The sequence below is a fragment of the Microcebus murinus genome, chromosome 4 (genome assembly GCF_040939455.1).
Source record: "Microcebus murinus isolate Inina chromosome 4, M.murinus_Inina_mat1.0, whole genome shotgun sequence".
In the NCBI taxonomy this organism is placed as follows: Eukaryota; Metazoa; Chordata; class Mammalia; order Primates; family Cheirogaleidae; genus Microcebus; species Microcebus murinus.
This window is the reverse complement of record NC_134107.1, coordinates 45578637-45597876: the sequence shown is the minus strand read 5'-3', so window position 1 is coordinate 45597876 and position 19240 is coordinate 45578637. Positions and strand designations below refer to the sequence as shown.

General features: G+C 37.9%; 1 protein-coding gene across 1 annotated transcript; it reads left to right on the top strand.

Annotated features, from left to right (window-relative positions):
* The first annotated feature begins 1912 nt into the window (after nt 1–1912).
* Nucleotides 1913–17787, top strand: C4H11orf58 (chromosome 4 C11orf58 homolog). Its single transcript, XM_012780709.3, has 5 exons — nt 1913–2207; nt 7571–7654; nt 10812–10872; nt 15570–15679; nt 16756–17787. Exons 1-5 carry the CDS (start codon nt 2145–2147, stop codon nt 16987–16989), a joined length of 552 nt encoding a protein of 183 aa, XP_012636163.1. The 5' UTR covers nt 1913–2144; the 3' UTR covers nt 16990–17787.
* The last annotated feature ends 1453 nt before the right edge of the window (nt 17788–19240 follow it).

The following is a 19240-nucleotide window of genomic DNA, read 5'->3' as shown; positions in this document are numbered from 1 at the left end:
AGCCATTCCATTTGTTTATGATAGTATAGCTAAGAGTTTTAAATTGTATATATTTCAGTTTGTCAAACCCATTAAGATGAACTGTAGTCCATCCTACAAAACTCTGTAACTTAAAAGTAATGTAATTGTAATTATATTTATAGAACCTTAGTAGAATCAAGGGGTTAATGGACAAAATATTTTAATTCTAGCAAAGAGCAAGCAACTACTCCAAAAATGCTTTTTCTCCTGAATTTTGTCTTCTCCTCCATTATTTATGATTTATTCTTATCACAGAACTAATAGATTAAGGTGCCTTTTACTTCGTTATACTTACAAAATATGATCCTATTTTTTTTTCATATACTAAATAGTATGCTATTCCTCTGCTTCCAAAATAAAGAATTTGGATCTATAACTGCATAAATTATTAAAAAGCTGTCTCTCACTGGTCACACAGTTCCATAAATGGTTCAGTGATCTGAAATCTGGGAGACTAGTATTTGTACAAAGAAGGTCAAATTAGAATAACTGCTGCATTCAGAAGCTGAGGGCTAATCACTGTTTCACAGAATGTTCTCAATACCAAAATGCCATATCTGTACTATTATACCACTTACTGATTTTTTGCTTTCAAAAAATACTTAAAAAAAAATTTTTTTTGAGACAGGATCTAGCTTTGTCACCCAGGCTAGAATGCAGTGATACCATCATAGCTCACAGCAACCTTAAACTCCTGGACTCAAGTAATCCTCCTGCCTCAGCCTCCAAAGTAGCTGGGGCTAGAGGCACGCACCATCATGCCTAACCAATTTATTTTTTTGTAGAGTTGGTCTCGCTCCTGCTCAAGCTGGTCTCAAACTCTAGGCCTCAAGAAATCCTCGGCCTCCCAAAGTGCTAGGATTACAGGCCTGAGGCACTGCACTCTGCCAAAAAAATATCAAATTTTTGACCAAGGTCAGAAAGCTTCAGGATAAGTAAGAACAAAGATGTTAGGTTCAGGTCCGGTTAAAAATTTAGACACCTTGATACTACAGGAGTTAGTCTCCAGTATCTGAAGAATACATTCAGACATAGGTCTTTCTGAGCAGAGTAGTGATTGCCCGGGGCTGGGAAGGGGAAGGAATGAGGAGGGACAAATAATGTGCACTTGGGTTCCTTTTGGAGTGATGATTCATCTTTGAACTACATAGAGGTGATGGGTACTTAAGACTGTGAATGTACTAAATGCCACTGAACTGTACATTTTAAGATGGCTAATTTTATCTGAATTTCACCTCAGTAAAAAATTATTTTGAAAAAAAAAGCAGTCTCTTCTTACAGAGATAGACTTGGTTCAGTGAAGGCCTCAACAGCACAATATACACCAGCAGGGACATCAGATACCATCACTCCCACTTCACACAAATCCCTATGGAAAACTTACAGAATTCCCTCAGGTGGACCCCCGTTTCAATAATAGTCAATTAATTAACACTCAACGCCATACTTAATTCATTTTGGTAAGCATGAAAAAACAGCAAACTATTCATCAGAACTTTCTAGAAAGCAGCACCACCGGTTACCTAGAAATCCCCTACAGGCAACAGAGAAGGAACACCAGAGTGGAAATGGTAGAAGCCATTTTCTTAAAGGTTTTTGTTCTGGGTGGAGGGTACTCGGTGAGGATTCAATAAGCCTCAAACATTACAATTTAACCTAGGTGCTTAATTACAACGGACGCATTTGCCGATAGGGCAACGTCTCACGGTGAAATGCGAAAACCCACTCCAAGAGTCCTGTGGCGACGAAGCTCTCAACCAACGCTCACCGCCATACCCATCGGCGGGAAAGCTGCCTCCACCAGCCAAAGAGGGCGGAGCCTCAGAGGGCACTCCCGCCACGAAGCGCGAGCTGAGCCGCTGAGCTTCCGGGGAATCGTAGTTTTAGTCGCCCACACATCTTTTATTCTGGCCAGTATAGAGTAACTCAGAAAACTACAACTCCCAAAGTGCTTCGGGGTGGCGAGCGGCCGCCGCGGTGACGACTGTGGCGGAGAAGGCCCGGAGAAGCTCTGCGTTCTGGAGTAGCTCTGCTTGGGCCGGTGGTAGATTGCAGGCTGCTGGTGTCGCGGCTGAGGAGAACGGCGAGTGGGTTCGGCATTTCCTGTCGGGATCCCTACAAAGATGAGCGCTGCCAGAGAGTCTCACCCGCATGGGGTGAAGCGTTCAGCCTCCCCAGACGACGATGTAAATAACAATGGCGGAGTGGAGGAGGGTTGAGGCCTACTAAAGGCTGGGGTAGGCCGGGAAGGGTGGATGGAGGAGGAAGCGCCTGAGGCCCCGAAGGGGGAGGACCGAGGGGGAGGAACCAGAAGAATGAGAAATATCTCCCTTTCTTTATTAGAGTCAGAAGGTTTGTGGAGGTCCACACGCTAATTGCTGGAGACCTGTGTGGGAAGGGAAATTGAGGAATTAAACCCTGAGAGGGTCAAGAAGTGAAAGAGCTTAGTCAAGGGAGCCTCATGTTTGCGTTTTCGAGGGTTAATGAAGCTACGTTCTTGGGCCTTTTTACTCAGGATAGAGACGGCAAGACTCCTTGTTTAAGTTTAAAATCTTTCTATGACAGTGTCAAAATGTTCGTGCACAATTGGACAGATTTTTCCAGCCTGGATGAATTTTGCAATGTACTATTAAGAGTTAACCTTAACTCTTAACTGTACTAGTAAGAGTAAATGGAGAACAGTATTGAACCGAAAAAATATGCCAGGGCTGTAATTTGGTCCTGGCGTATGGTGGTGCAGTCTAAGATGAGATCTAGCAACCCATTTTGATGTCAAGTACCTCCTCCTCCTTCTAGTCTTCCCCTCAAACACTCCCTCCCAGCTTACCAATTTAAATAGCAAACCATTCGTCCCGTAAAGTAACAAATTAAATATTTACTACTGTGCCAGGTGTTGGGAATTCAGAGATGAATAAATATGGTGCTTATGTTAAGCTTTTTTGTATTGTCCTAGCTCCTAGTGCAGTGTCATGGAAACTGCAGGTAACCAGTAAACGTGAAACTAGGTCCTTCATACAATGGATAAAATGCCTTGGGAAAGTCCGTGGGGAAATTACTGGAGGGCGTTTGGAGAGGTCCTATTTAAGGATGATGAAGGGAAATCTAGTTTTCATTGATTGTTTAAATCTGAATGTTTAGAGTTTATTTTCTAGAGTACATTTCAGAGCCTTTCATAATATCTGACTTTGTGAACCATGAAAGGCTCACTGAATACTACTTTGTAGCAAACGAAATGGTGTTTAACATCCACCCCTTCTTTTGGTGGAAGGTGGGGTGAAGACTGTCAAATTAAGGGTATTTAAAGCAGTCGATTTTAGCTCTGCAGAAAGATTAGTAATCAGTAAAGATTTGGGGATGAATGGTTATCTAGTGTGGTTTATTCATACCCTCTCTTCTCTTGGCTGCTAGTTTTTAACTCTTTTCTTGTTAGTATGGTAATTCAGTTTTTGTCAGGAATTTATCCAGGCTTTGAATAACTTGGCAGCCATTTAAAAAGTTACTACATTGTTTTCCTCCTGGTATTTAACTGACTTGATTGTTAGGATGTTAGACACCTGTTTGGCTAGACTCAGAAATCAACAACCTTTAGCTTGACAGAAAACTGGTGATATTATGCAATTTAACAAAGTTAGAGGGATTTAGTAATTGCTATAGCTTCTGATGAGGTCTTTAAGACCTTTTCAGATCCTATAAGCATTGTCTTTTCAGAGGCAGCATTTGAGGACATGGTATTTACTGTTGGTACTTTAAGGTCTTTGAAGGGAATAACTGAAAGGACTTAATGAGTTTTTTAAAACATTGGGATTAGAAATTGTAAATGATATGGTTATTTATGTAAACATTGAAAATGTTAGCTCTTTTAATAGCAACAGAATCCAGAAAGTTGGTTTTTAGATAATTGTTTTGTTTTTAACTTAATTCTATACATTTTATAGTAGTTAATAAACTACTTTCAATATTCTACCTGGTTTGGTCATATACAATATGATGAAGAAAAAGTAGAGGATGGCCAAAGGATCAAAGCAAGTCACTTAGCCCCTCTGTGTCTCAGTGTCCTTACTTATTAAATGGACTGTTGTTAAGAAGCTCTTGAGAAAAAGTAAGTGAAAAGTGATTTGTAAGTTATAAAGCACTGTAATTCTTAGGTCTTATTATTCTTTTTTTTTTTTTTTTTTTTTGAGACAGTCCCGCTTTGTTGCCCAGGCTAGAGTGAGTGCCATGGCGTCAGCTTAGCTCACAGCAAGGCTCAAGTAATCCTACTGCTTCAGCCTCCCAAGTAGCTGGGACTACAGGCATGTGCCACCATGCCCAGCTAGTTTTTTCTATATATATATTAGGTGGCCGATTAATTTCTTTCTATTTATAGTAGAGATGGGGTCTCACTCTTGCTCAGGCTGGTTTCGAACTCCTGACCTTGAGCAATCTGCCAGCCTCACCTTCCCAGAGTGCTAGGATTACAGCCACCACGCTGGGCGGGTCTTATTATTCTTAAGGTAGTATTTTAAAGAAGCCTCTCTTTGTAGATAAGGAATTACAACTAAATGTCAGGTCATGGCTTACAGAGCAGATGATTTAGTGAGAATCAGAACTGAAGCTTCACTAGTACTTTTTTAAAAACTATATTGAGGCAGAAATAGTTAAGAACTAAATGGCCTATAAAAAGATATGAGGAGTCAGTCACATGGGGAAAAGTAGAGATTTGGAACTTAGGTAGCCAAAATTATGTCAGCATATAAGCCCCTCCACCAAAAAGAATTTAGAAGAACTGCATGTGGGTCCAGTATGACACAATGCTGTAAGTCTCATCTGCCTAAAAGAAATTGTTATTAGTGTTTTTTATATGCTTTTTAGTCTTTTACAAATAATTTTCAGAAGAATAAAGGAGTAGTGAAAAACTTTATTAGCAATTTTAATAGGAATTTAACAATAGCAAGCCCAGATTTCTAGTCTATATTTTCCTAATTTTGATGGTTTATACATTTGTCACACCATGTACTTATGGGATTGGTTCCAGGACCCACCCACCCCCATACCCAAATCTGAGCGTACTCAAGTCCTATGGTCAGCCTTGTGACCCGTGTATAGGCAAAGTTGGTCCTCCATTTACAGAGGTTTCACCACATGCCATTCCATGTTTGGTTGGGGGAAAAAACACATATAAGTGGACACTTGAAGTTCCAACCCATGTTGTTTGAGGGTCAACTGTATACCCAAAATGATTAGCAACCTCTGAATATAGCTAATTACTCATCAGCTGTCACGTGTGAACCTAGAACATGGCATAGAACCTATAATCATATCTCATACCTATTTCTAATAGGTTTTAGCTTTTAGTACTTTTTTTTTTTTTTTTTGAGACAGTCTCACTCTGTTGCCCAGGTTAGAGTGCCGTGGCATCAGCCTAGCTCACAACAACCTCAAACTCCTGGGCTCAAGCAATCCTACTGCCTCAGCCTCCCAAGTAGCTGGGACTACAGGCATGTACCACCATGCCTGGCTAATTTTTTCTATAAATTTTAGTTGGCCAATTAATTTCTTTCTATTTTTAGTAGAGACAGGGGTTTCGCTCTTGCTCAGGCTGGTTTCGAAATCCTGACCTTGAGCCATCCACCGGCCTCAGCCTCCCAGAGTGCTAGGATTATAGGCGTGAGCAGTCGCGCCCAGCCTTATTACTTCTGGTTCTTGCATTGGCATCATCAGAATGTAATACTTAAGAAATTTTTGAAATCTTTGATTGCTTACAATTTTGTATTGAAGATGGGTTTGTTACCTTTCTTCCATAATTGCAAAGCATTTTCATTTTTAGATTATAAAGTCAATTAGAATGATCAATGCAATGAATGTTTTTATTAAATATTTTTGTATCATCTTTTGCCTTCTAGTCACCTTTGTATACATCCCTGTCCTCACCCTTTTCCCATTAACAAACCAAATCAAGTATATTTTGATTCATACAGCATCATAAGAAATTAAATAAAATAGTCACACATGAAGGTAAGTCCTTCCTGCTGAATGACTCTCCTAATGAGAGCATCATATTTCTTGTTTGTCTCTTTTTTCTTTGTCTTTCATCAGTTCTTAGGTTGGAGAAAAGTCATCAGGTATTTCGTCATACAGGGACTCATAGTCTGAGATTTTTGCACAATTTCACCATTATTATTAGTTTAGAATACTACTACTTGTCATTTTGCGTTTGCCTTCTTATCCGCCTGGTAATTGTGAAATGCCTTCTGTCAGTATTTTTTTCTTTGCCATAATGGTGGAAAATGAAAAATTCTAAATTCTCATCTGTGTTCAATGAAAGCTAAAAGCAGACAACAGAGGCTTGATGTCTTCTTGAAAGTTGATGATATAATACTTTGGACAATGTACTGAGAAAACTTTTCCACTATTCTGTTTTCTTATTTTAGTCATTTTTAAGGATTAAAATAGTTATTAGTGTGTTGTAATAATTGATGAATTATAATAATTCTTACATTTGTTCCAAGATGTAGGGAAAAATATGATCACTAGGATTCCATAATGTTTCTTAGATATATAAAAGGGTTCAGTGGACCTTTTTTTGGGGGACAGAGTCTTACTCTGTTGTCCAGGCTAGAGTGCCATAGCATCAGCCTAGCTCACAGCAACCTCAAACTCCTGGGCTCAGGCGATCCTCCTGTCTCAGCCTCCCAAGTAGCTGAGACTACACGCATGCGCCACCATGCCCGACTAATTTTTTCTATTTTAAGTTGTCCAGATAATTTCTTTCCATTTTTTTTTTTAGTAGAGACGGGGTCTCGCTCTTGCTCTGGCTGGTCTTGAACTCCTGAGCTCAAATGATCTGCCTCGCCTCCCAGAGTGCTAGGATTACAGGCATGAGCCACCACGCCCCGCCCAGTGGACCCATTTGATAATTGCAAGATAGAATGGGGTTTAGTCTATTTTTGAAAATGAGTAAATTTTCTCTTTATTCTTTAGAAGACATTTAAGAAAGAATAAAAGTCATGACATCTCAATCCTAACGAATAATTAGAACTGCTAAAAAAAACAAAAAATTAAAATTGGGTCTAGTGGAATGTGTTGATATCCTGTCCCTTAGAATATCACTAAAGATAGAATTTTTAACTTCAACCAGCAACTGTGGCAGCCTTCTAGTTTCAAAGTGCTAGATGCTCTAGGGCCCTGCAAGGCTCTAGGGCAGTGAGTCTCAAAGTATAGTCTCCACATCAACAGCATCAGCATCACTTAGGAATCTGTTAGAAATTCAAATCCTTGAGTTCTCACCCCAGACCGACTGAATCAGAATCTCTGGGGTTGTTTTAATAAACTAAGTGATCTGATACAAGCAAACTTTTTGAGACCCAGAGCTCTGGCTGCACAAGAACTAACTAAAGGATTCTGCTGTGAGGCAATAGAAACAGAGTAAATTTGAATATAGTATATAGGCTTAACGTTCTAAGCAAGAAAAATGTACCTATGTATAGTTAAACCCTTGGCATTACAGGTTTAAAATTTTTAATACTTATTTTTAATGCTAAAAATATTAATGTACTAATTTCTTTCTTAGCTTGGATCTAGCAATTGGGAGGCAGCAGACTTGGGTAATGAAGAGAGAAAACAAAAATTCTTGAGACTGATGGGTGCAGGAAAGGTAAGCATTGGATGGTATGCATTTATCTTTTCTGTGAAAAATAATGCCGGTTTTTTTGTGTGTATGTTTAGTGAGAAGAACTGAATACACTTGGATCCCATTTTCTTATTTTGCATGTTTACTTTTGGCTTTAGGAAATACACCCAACCTAACCAACCACTTAAAATTTATATTATTTCTGAGCTACTTGTAGGATTCTCAGTGCCTTCTATCAGTGAAGTTTGGAGACTATACAGAGGAAAAATTTGGTTCAAGGATTCTCTGTGAAAAAAAAGGATGTTGAATCTTAGGACTTGTCATCTGCTAGCCCGGTGATTTAATAGAAAATGTTTCTTCTGGGCAGGTTATCTTGTGGGAACTTGGTCAAAGTCAAAAGTGTATCATATTTTATACCTCCCTCCAGCCCTTGAAGTAGTAACCAAGGGATTATTTCTATAGTGAAGTTTCTCTGAATGTATAGACCACTAGGGAAAAAAACCTCCAATTCTAAAAATGTTCAAGATATTTTGAAATGCCTCTCAGTTTGATTAATGTAATAGAAAGGTGCAATTGACCCTTGAACAATGCAGGGGTTGGGGGTACCGGCTCCCGTGCATTCAAAAATCTGCATATAACTTTTGATTCCCCAAAAACGTAACTACTGATAGCCTACTGTTAACTGGAGGCTTACTGATAATGTAAATAGTCAGTTAACACATATTTTGTATGTTACATGTGTTATATACTACATTCTTACAATAAAGTAAGCTAGAGTAGAGGAAATGTTATTAAAATCATAAAAGAAATTATATTTATTATTCATTAAGTGGATATGGATCAAAATAAAGGTCTTCATCGTCATTTTCATGTTGAGTAAGCTGGAGAAGGAAGGATTGGTCTTATTGTCTTGGGTAGCAGAGACAGAAATAAATCTGAGCATAAGTGGACCCACACAGTTCAAACCCATGTTGTTCAGTGGTCAACTGAATAAAATACAGATGCCAGGAAAACGCCTATTGTAAAAACCTTTATCCTAGCAATTTATTTTTACACATAAATACAGTGGTCTGTGGACATTTATTTTTTATAAGCAAGTAATTATTTTTCTAACATTGTCCCAATAGTCTTTCTACGAACTAAATAGGAAAGAAATAGGAAAACATTTTTTTCTCTTTTAAGCATCTTAAAATGAAATTCTGCCCTTTGTTTTGTTATACATATGGGAATACATACATGCATTTTGCCAAAAATTATTAACTACCTACTGCATGCCAGGTACTGTGCTGGGTCTTGGGATCACATAGAGCAAAAATACATGTTTGGAGCCATCATGCAATGGAGGAAACCAGATAATAACAATACAGAATTATACTTACTATGAGAAAGCCATGCATGTAGTGCTGTGGGATCACACAAAAGGATAGCTAATTCTGGTGTAGCAGTATGAGAAGGCATCCCAGAAATAGAATTGATCTGAATCTGAAAGGATGAGAAGGCGTTTGCTATACTACAACAGTAGGATTGGGGATAGGAAGAGGTCATGTAAAACATTGAGACCTATTGAAAGGAAGCATTTGTATACTATCTCATTAAACCAGATTTTCCAGTAATTTGTCATAGAAAGTAGTCTTGGTTTTTGCAAATACATTAAGTCCTCACTTAACATCCTCTATAGGTTCTTGGAAACTGAGTTTAAGCAAACTGACATAGAGTGTGTCTTCAAATAAAGTTATTTTATTATGATATTGATGAGGGGAAAAAATGGTTTTGTTATTCATTATTTCACTTAAAGTCAAAGTTTTGAAGAACCTATTGATGAAGTTAAGTGAGGATTTAATGTAAAAGATTTGCTAATGATATATAATGTAATTAATAGTTTAGGGGGTATGCATAGTCAACCTGGTAGAATGAAAACTCTTCAAATACTTAAGAAGAATATCCTAATATAAAATTTGGCTATCAGTAAATGGATTGTTTAGCATACATGAAATTCTTTGCAAGCAAGGCCAAGATTATAGCTTTTACCTTCATATGGGCTGTTTAGATTTATTCTGTTTTATGGCCAGAAAGTGTAATCCTAATCCTAGCCAGCTGCCATGAATATTTTATTGGTCACAGGGAGAACCAGCTAAGAAGTATGAATAGATCAGTGCAATATTATCATCACCCTAGAATAACTTAATTCCATTATATTTATATTCAATTCTTGTTAATGGGGTATCTGTTTTGCAGTCTAAAGTTAGCAGCACATTGAGTGATTGATTTCTTTGTGTGTTAACGGCATATAAGGCAATGAGGATTAATGCTTGAAGCTTTTCACTAGTATCATGCTTGCGTATGGAGAATGTCTCTGCCATTGTTTCAGGAAGACTTGTTACTATCATCTTTACAGATGATTGGTTAATAATGGTTTGCAAAGTCCCATTTAATCCTTGCCTTCACTCTGTTTTAATGAACAATTTATTTCTCATGAAACTAAATATGAACCATAAAAAGTGAATTGGACTAATAAATTGAGAGTACTTATATAGCCTGATTAATTGGTAACTTTGAATCATTTATTTTTATGTTTTATAGTACTACATTGTTTTTTTTTTTCTTTTTTTCATAGAAAGTACTGGAGTGAAAACTACATTGTTTTTAATTCTGTTCTTTTTGACAGGTTGAGGTAGCAGTTTATTGTCAAATAGTAAAGAGCTAGCTAGTTGACTATGCTATATATTTTAAAATCTATCACTTTGTACATTATAAGTGTGTTTTTTCATTTTTGCTAAATTTTGTTTGCTTTCTCTTCATGAGATATATTTGAGTCAGAAAGAGAAGGTGGGAAAGTTAAAGCAACTCATTTTACTGGCCTTTTAGAAAGAAAAATGTTAGATTGACTCAGTTTTCTTATTTTATATCCTTCTCATTTAAAATTCCAACCTGATCTCCACACCTGACTGTTTTTAATTCCACTTACTACCTTCTAACATATTATAATTATTATGTTTTTGTGTCTCCCCTCCCCATTCCTACCCTTGCTAGAATGTAAGCTCCTTAAAGGGAGGGACTTTAATTTAGTCTTTTGTCTTCAGTGTATCCCAGAAACCTGGAATTGTAATAGTTCCTGACACAAACACCAAATAGTGTTAAATTAGTAGTCTCAAATTCTAATAGATTTTCAACCTTTTTATAGAAAGAACATACTGGTCGTCTTGTTATAGGAGATCACAAATCAACATCACACTTCCGAACAGGTAAGAAAGTAAAATATAATTAGACTGGAGGTGTTAAATTTGGAATATTTATACATATTTTGGGATATTCTAACTTCTGTATATAATTGTGTAAAATAAAATGATTAAAATACAAGGAAATGGATTTGGAAATGTGTAATACATAAACATGTTATATATATCGCATAAAGTATCAAGTATCACATACTTTGATAAAAGAAGGTAGAAGATATATCAATATGATATTCTAACCAAGAAACTAACCTTTTTTTGTCTTTATGTTTACTGATTTGATTCAAAACATATATTTTAATTGTAGTGAGGTTTTATGCCTTATCTTGCCAACTGTGGCATATATAGAATTTTTTTCTCTATATAAGTTATTTAGCATATGTTATAGTTGGCATACTGTTATGGTTTGGAGTTTATTCACTAAGTTTTTTTCTGAAATCTTTGAAGAATATAAACTAGTTGCAGAGCATGAAGAAATAAACTTATTAAAAATAATTTTATGGGCTGGGAGCGGTGGCTGACACATATAATCCTAGCACACTGGGAGGCCGAGGCAGGTGGATTGCTCAAGGTTAGGAGTTCGGAACCAGCCTAAGCAAGAAAGAGCAAGACCCCCGTCTCTACTAAAAAATAGAAATTAATTGGCCAACTAAAAATATATAGAAAAAATTAGCTGGGTATGGTTGGCACATGCCTATAGTCCCAGCTACTTGGGAGACTGAGGCAGAAGGATCACTTGAGCCCAGGAGTTGGTGTGGGGCGCGGTGGCAACGCCATTCCAAGATGGCGCCCGCTTCTTGGTCAAACCCTGCTGTTAGTCTGACAAACAAGTGCTCAGCGCATGTGCAGAGTTTGTCTCCTCCCTTCCAAGTGCCTTATCCAATCAGACAATGCCCAGTGTACTTACTGCCTTTATAAGCAGCCGCTGAGAATGCCTCAGCGTCTTCCGTATCATGTAAGCCTAAAGGGAACCCCATTAAAGCACGGTCAGAAGAACTCCGGTTGCCGCGTCTTCCTTGCTGGCGAGGCGGGCGCGACAAGTGGTGCTGAAACCCGGGAACTTGAAACAACTTTGAGGCACCAGCGGACGACGACCTCGGAAGAGGTATAGTTCAGAACTGACGTGTGGGACGGCCAAAACTCCCCTGCTTCCAAAAAATGGGTAATATTCTGCTGCGGCACTTTTTGTGGCCTATTATCATGAAATGCCTGTATGATGAGACTTCAGGCCCGCGCGTAGCAGCTAGCCAAAGTGCACTGAGTGACTTGCAAGAAGCAAGCTCAGAGAGAAGCAGTAAGGGAGGTACCGCGGTAAAAGGTGGAAAAAAGGAATATAGAGCTCAAAAAAGGAAAATGCAGGGAGGGAAAGCGCAGCCCGACCTGCAAAGGGAGAGAAAGAAGAAAAGGGAGAAAGAAGGAGAAAAGGGAGAGAAAGAAGAAGAAAAGGGAGAGAAAGAAGGAGAAAAAGGGAGAGAAAGGAGGAGAAAAAGGGAGAGAAAGGAGGAGAAAAAGGGAGAGAAAGGAGGAGAAAAAGGGAGAGAAAGGAGGAGAAAAAGGGAGAGAAAGGAGGAGAAAAAGGGAGAGAAAGGAGGAGAAAAAGGAGAGAAAGGAGGAGAAAAAGGAGAGAAAGGAGGAGAAAAGGGAGAGAAAGAAGAAAGGAGAAAAGGGAGAGAAAGAAGAAAGGAGAAAAGGGAGAGGTAGAAGAAAAGGGAGAGGTAGAAGAAAAGGGAGAGGTAGAAGAAAAGGGAGAGAAAGAAATGTAAAGGTATCAAAAATAAAAATGACAAAGGACAGGACAGGACAGAAGACAGAGGAGATGCCTGCTTGACTACTGATACATTCCTGTTCCTGTTGAAGCTCCTAGCTCTATGACTCTGTTTAGATCTCACAGAGATTTCGGGATCACAGCTGCGATTCATACTGCTCAGGCTCAACAATCTATCTGCTGGAGTAGCCGCAGCCCTCGACACTCAAGCCTGAATCAGCGAGTGGATTTAGTACAGGACCAGGTGGACACTCTTTGGCAGCTTGCGCAGCTGGGTTGTGAGTGGAGAATGACCGGCCTCTGTGTCACTTCTGTGCTCTATGAGAACTTTACCTTTGCCGCTAATCTTTCTAAACAGCTGTCTAGGCATCTAACAGGCAACTGGTCTGAACAGTTTGATTCCTCACTCAGAGACCTGAGACTGGCCATCGTGCACGTGAACTCCACTCGTGTGGATCTGAGCCTTGCCACAGGACTGACAGCATGGATTCAACAAGCCACCCATCATCTGAAGGAATGGTCCGGTCTTGCAGCCGTGGCCGTTTTGCTGATCGTTGCGGCTGTTGGCGGACTGTGGTGCATCTGTAGGCTACAGGCCCAGAGACGGAGGGACCATGTGGTATTGGCACAGGCATTTGCTGCGCTTGAACTGGGACAGTCTACACAGGTGTGGTTGACCATGCTTAAGGGTTAGCCTAGGTTTGGGTTGCACCCGCTCCTACCCCCAGGCATTTGGCAGACATGGCCTTTGCACCAGAGAAGGCATGTCCTCAGTCCCACAACCAGCCTTTGCACATCTCAGAGTTTTGCTCATTGCACGAGGTAAGGTGGTTGTTGTTGGGTAAGTGAGGCTCTGCATCCTTGCTAAACGGTTGCTCAGTTCTCATTTAATTAATAAAATAGGGGGAGATGTGGGGCGCGGTGGCAACGCCATTCCAAGATGGCGCCCGCTTCTTGGTCAAACCCTGCTGTTAGTCTGACAAACAAGTGCTCAGCGCATGTGCAGAGTTTGTCTCCTCCCTTCCAAGTGCCTTATCCAATCAGACAATGCCCAGTGTACTTACTGCCTTTATAAGCAGCCGCTGAGAATGCCTCAGCGTCTTCCGTATCATGTAAGCCTAAAGGGAACCCCATTAAAGCACGGTCAGAAGAACTCCGGTTGCCGCGTCTTCCTTGCTGGCGAGGCGGGCGCGACAAGTTGGAGGTTGCTGTGAGCTAGGTTGATGCCATGGCACTCTAGCCAGGCAACAGAGTGAGACTGTGTCTAAAAAAATAATAGTTTTATGGAAAGTTTTTTTAAACTGAAAATGAATTTAAATTTTAATTCAGTCTGCTGAAAGGTGAAATTATCACCTATATAAAAATTAACCATAGGCTAGCCATGATGGGTCACACCTGTAATCCCAGCTACTCAAAAGGCCAAGGCAGGAGGATCGGTTGAGCCCAGGAGTTTGAGACCATCCTGGGCAACATAGCAAGACTTCGTCTTTACAAAAAAATAGAACAATTAGCCAGTCATGGTGATACTCACCTGTAGCCCCAGCCACTTGGGAGACTGAGGTGGGAGGATCACTTGAACCCTGGAGTTTGAGGGTTCAGTGGGCTATGATGCTACCCCTGCACTCTAGTCTGGGCAACAGAGCAAGACTCTGTCTCAAAAAAATAAAATGGACCCTAATCTTGAACATTAATAACAAGGCCAAATGACCTAGATTAAATTTAACAAAACTTTGAATAGCTTTATACTGATGTAGCATATGTAGCACATTTTAAAAATTAATAGATCTTTTATTTTTCTGGTGTGAAATAATTACTTCAAATTAATTTGCATTGCTGTATAAGGCAAAAAGTATCCTGAGCTTTGCAGAATGGAAAAATATTTCAGCTGTTGCATTTACTCTTTTAAAATTGGAAACATTAAAAATAAGGCAAATACCCTTTGTAATTAAATCTGAAATTCCTTTTTATATTTGTATTTACAAATTAAAATATAGGCCAGGAGTGGTGGCTCATATCTGTAATCCCAGCATCTTGGGAGGCTGAGGCAGGAGAATTGCTTGAGGTCAGGAGTTTGAGACAAGCCTGGGCAATGTGTAGCCAGACCTTGTCTCTATAAAAATTCTTTTAAAAATTAGCCAGGCATGATGGTGCACACCTGAAGCCCTAGCTTCTTGGAAGGCTGAGGCATGAGGCTCACTTGAACCTGGGTGTTTAAAACTGGAGTGAGTTATTATGATACCACTGCCCTCAAGCCTGGGGAACAGAGCAGAGACCCTATCTCCAAAAGTAAAAAATCATGCACGGAAAGCTCCAGTGGTATTGGTAATATTCTTGTTCTTGAGTGGTAGGTTTAGTAATTGTTTAGTGTTCTGCTTTATAACTTGGATACAATAGAATAAATATAAAACATATATATCTCAAATGCCGCATAAGAAAATTTTTTTTAAAGTTAATGTTGCTTCAGTAAACGTGATATGCAAAGAGAGGCAGAAAGAAGAGCCATCATAGGATTGTTTTATTTAGCCATTCTCTAAACAAGATTGCCTGCGTTTTTTCACTATTTCTGTTCAAAGTCAGATGCTTTTGTTTGTTGCAGGAGTTTTTTTAGGTGACTAGGAGAAAACTTTAAGGAGAACATTCATTTGTTATACTGTAAATAAGCTAAAACATTTAATAGACAAAGTGCTTAGTAATTAACATTTATCTTGAGGCAACTCTTTCTGAGACTTTTTTGTTTGAATTATCACATAGAAATTATTTTTATTGTCTATTAGGTAACCACCTGTGATATAAAAGCATATTCACAAAATTCATTATAAAATTAGTCATAATTAGAGAAATCAGCCCTGAATATAATAGCATCTGTATTATGGGTTTTTTTGTGTAATCAAATGTTTTTGTTAATTCGACTAAACATAACCAAAGTACACTGGACATGCAGGGGAAGAAGACAAGAAAATTAATGAAGAACTGGAGTCTCAATATCAGCAAAGTATGGACAGTAAATTATCAGGAAGATATCGGCGACATTGTGGACTTGGCTTCAGTGAGGTAGTAATTAACTTATTTTCATTGACTGGGAAAATAATTTTCAATTTGATACCGTTTATTTTTGTTGGATTACCCTAGCAATCAAAAACTCTATGTATACAGCTCCCTTTATACAGTTACTTAAAATAATTGTTATATGCCTTACTGAGTCCCTGTAGATAATTCAGAAGAGATGTTTTTAAGGATTTAAAAATAGATTTTCTAATACCAGCTTAATGTAAATTCTGCCTAATCATTAGGGCACATTTTTAATAGGCATGAACAACATGTTCACAAGTTAGATAAAATATTTCATATAGGCCGCATGTGGTGGCTCACGCATGTAATCCTAGCACTCTGGGAGGCCAAGGTGGGAAGATCGTTTGAGCTCAGGAGCTCGAGACCAGCCTGAGCAAGAGCAAGACCCCGTCTCTACTAAAAAAAATAGAAAGAAATTAGTTGGACAACTAAATATATATATAAAAATAAAATTAGCCGGGCATGGTGGCGCATGCCTATAGTCCCAACTACTTGGGAGGCTGAGGCAGAAGGATTGTTTAAGCCCAGGAGTTCGAGGTTGCTGTGAGCTAGGCTGATGTCACGGCACTCTGGTCCGGGCAACAGTAAGACTCTGTCTCAAAAAAAAAAAAAATTCTCATATAAGGTTAAAATACTGGTTTAGGAGAGTTCTTTCTCAGTTGTTTCCTAGGTGATCTCTTCATATTACAAATAATGTGTTACTGTTTACTCAGTATAATATGTAAAACATTGATAGTTGATTTCCACATAAAGATTAGTGGTTAACTTGCCTTATTTACTTAAAAAATATTATTTCAGGAAGATAACAATGGTTTTCAAACTGGGAGGATGAGGGAACAAGTGAGTGGTTATCAGAGTTCTTAAAATCCTACTGCAGTCTCAAGTATAAAACACACGAAATGTGTTTGATTCCTCAGTTCTTCCCTTAGCAGCCTCTGATTATAATATAGTCTTAAAACAAAGTGGACTATTCTTAAGATTGATAAAAATTGGGGTCTTTCTCAGTTTTTATACTGGCTAATAGTATTTATTCTTAAAAGAGTCTGTTAATGTTTTAGGTAGAAGATCATGATGGAGAAGGTGATGTGGCTGGAGATGATGACGATGATGATGATGATTCACCTGATCCTGAAAGTCCAGATGACTCTGAAAGTGATTCAGAGTCAGAGAAAGAAGAATCTGCTGAAGAACTCCAAGCTACTGAGCACCCTGATGAGGTGGAGGATCCCAAAAACAAAAAAGATGCAAAAAGCAACTATAAAATGATGTTTGTTAAATCCAGTGGTTCATAACTTCCAAACACTCAGTCTTTGTATTAAAAGTAAGCCTTATTGTTATAATGCACAGTGGAGGACTGCTTATAGAGCACAGACCTTTGTATTATAATTTTTAAAAAGGCCCTTTTAAATAATTACAAAGAGTGTTTGCTTTCAAATGCCATTGGTTACACTTTTATGGGCATGACTATAACCTTTTTGTAAAGAGTAAGAGTTGTATAAAATAAGAAATAAATACAGTACTCAACTTCCTTTCATATTAGCATCATCAACCCTCTAATCTCACCTTTTTACCCCTTCAGATGCCGTTATGGGGGAGACTCTTCTTTTTGTTTGTGGTAGCTATTTTATCATTTTTGTTCCTTCATATTTTTCTCTTATAAAAATTTGATACTGTGATATGTTCATGAGAAATATTCTTTAATTATCCTTTGTTATAGTAGAACTATTCATCATGGATATTTCTGCTGCCAATCACAATGTTAGCAAAATATTAGTTTCCTCTTACTCTGCTCTTTGGACCAAAGCAACAAGAGAGCAAGTACTTCACACCTATTAGGATGGAGTAACAACTGTCATACATTTTGAATGTTATGATCCCAAGCAGTCTTTATATAATTTGAATTACATTTTGTTAGATTTTTGATAAAATTTGGCCAGTTTTTACAGAACGAGTTAATTCTGTAGTCATTTAGTCCTACCTATTGAAAAATATGTAAAACTGGTTTTGTTTTGTTTTTTTTTTTTAGATACTATGTGACCAAAGTTAATTTTGTCCCAAAAGTCTAAATAAAAAGAAAACAGTTTCCCATATTTGGTTGTGATACCTTTATCCTCATGTAAAAATGAGGAACAAGTTTATTAAAGAAGCCGGAGTAAGAAATTCTATTCATTTTATATTCCAGTGCTGTTATATTGATTATCTAATTACTAAAAAGGAATATTACTTTCTAATTTTATTGCTGTTTCTGTTGGACGGAGATTAGAATCATCTGACTGCTGTTATGTGCTTGATTTGTACAGCCAGTTAACACAAACTGCATTATGGGTTAGTCAGTGGATCTTTGAATAATTAGATCCAAAATCTTAATCTTTCTAAGTAATAAGTTCAGAGTCTTGAGTCAAGCCTGTGAGCTGAACTGTTACACATCTAGATACTTAGGTATTTGCCATGTTGGATTTTTAAAAAATTATTTCTGTGTTTTGAAATTAAGAATGCATTAGGAGTATAGCAACTAGAACAGGTGGTTTCTGGTTGATAGACTCCATCTTGCAATATTTTTCACATCAAACTCTCAAGTTTTTTTTTGTTTTAGTTTCTCACATTGTTTTAAAATAGGTGCTACTCTCCATAGTAAAATATGAGTCAGTGGGTGGTTGACAATATGTGTGACATTTAAGAAATAACTTGGTTTAAAGAAGTTTGGATTTATTCAACAATTTTAGTTTGCCTATTGATTTTCAAATACCTAGTTTGCGTGGTTGCTCATTGCATTTTAAGTAGAAAGTGAAGACTGATTTATGTTTAAGAATGAAAGAGGGAGGAAGAGAGAATGGTATTATGTTTTAAAAAGTATTTTCATCAGTTCATTGTTTAAATATGCTGGGTTAAGTCTTGATTCTAATAATGTAAATAGAAACACCTTCTTCTGAAATAACTATACTAGAAGACTTTTTTCTTCATCTCTAAATAGAGAAATTCTGATTTCAATTATTATAATTCATGTATTGGATGCTAACAAAGTTTAGGGTTGTAATAAATTTAGATCTGTTGATCCATGTGACCTAGTGTTCCAGCACCACATTAAACATCATGGTGTCTCTTAAGCATAAACATTGGGGTTTTTTTCCTTAGCAAAGTGGAAAAATAACATTAAAAGAAGACTGATGTCATGCCATCTTGATATCCCTACTAAAAAAGTATCAGTGGGAAAACATACTGTTCATGGGAAAGTTTGGTGGCAGCTTTTCTATATCATTGATAATTGCATACCTGAAATACACTTCTTTCAAGTGTTTGCCTATATTCAAGTGTTTACCTGTACCAGTGCTCTCACAGTCTTTTTATTGACAATGTATTCAGGAACAGATTGCAATGCTTATATTAGGTTAAAAGTCCTCAAGTATAACTTTTAAAATCTGGGAGAATTGAAAGTACAGAAAAAAATCAAATAAGTAAACCATAGCTTGACAACAGAAAAATAGGTCACATTCTTTGAGTAAATTTTGAGGAAATTTCAGCTACCTGGTTAGCTTCAATTACTAC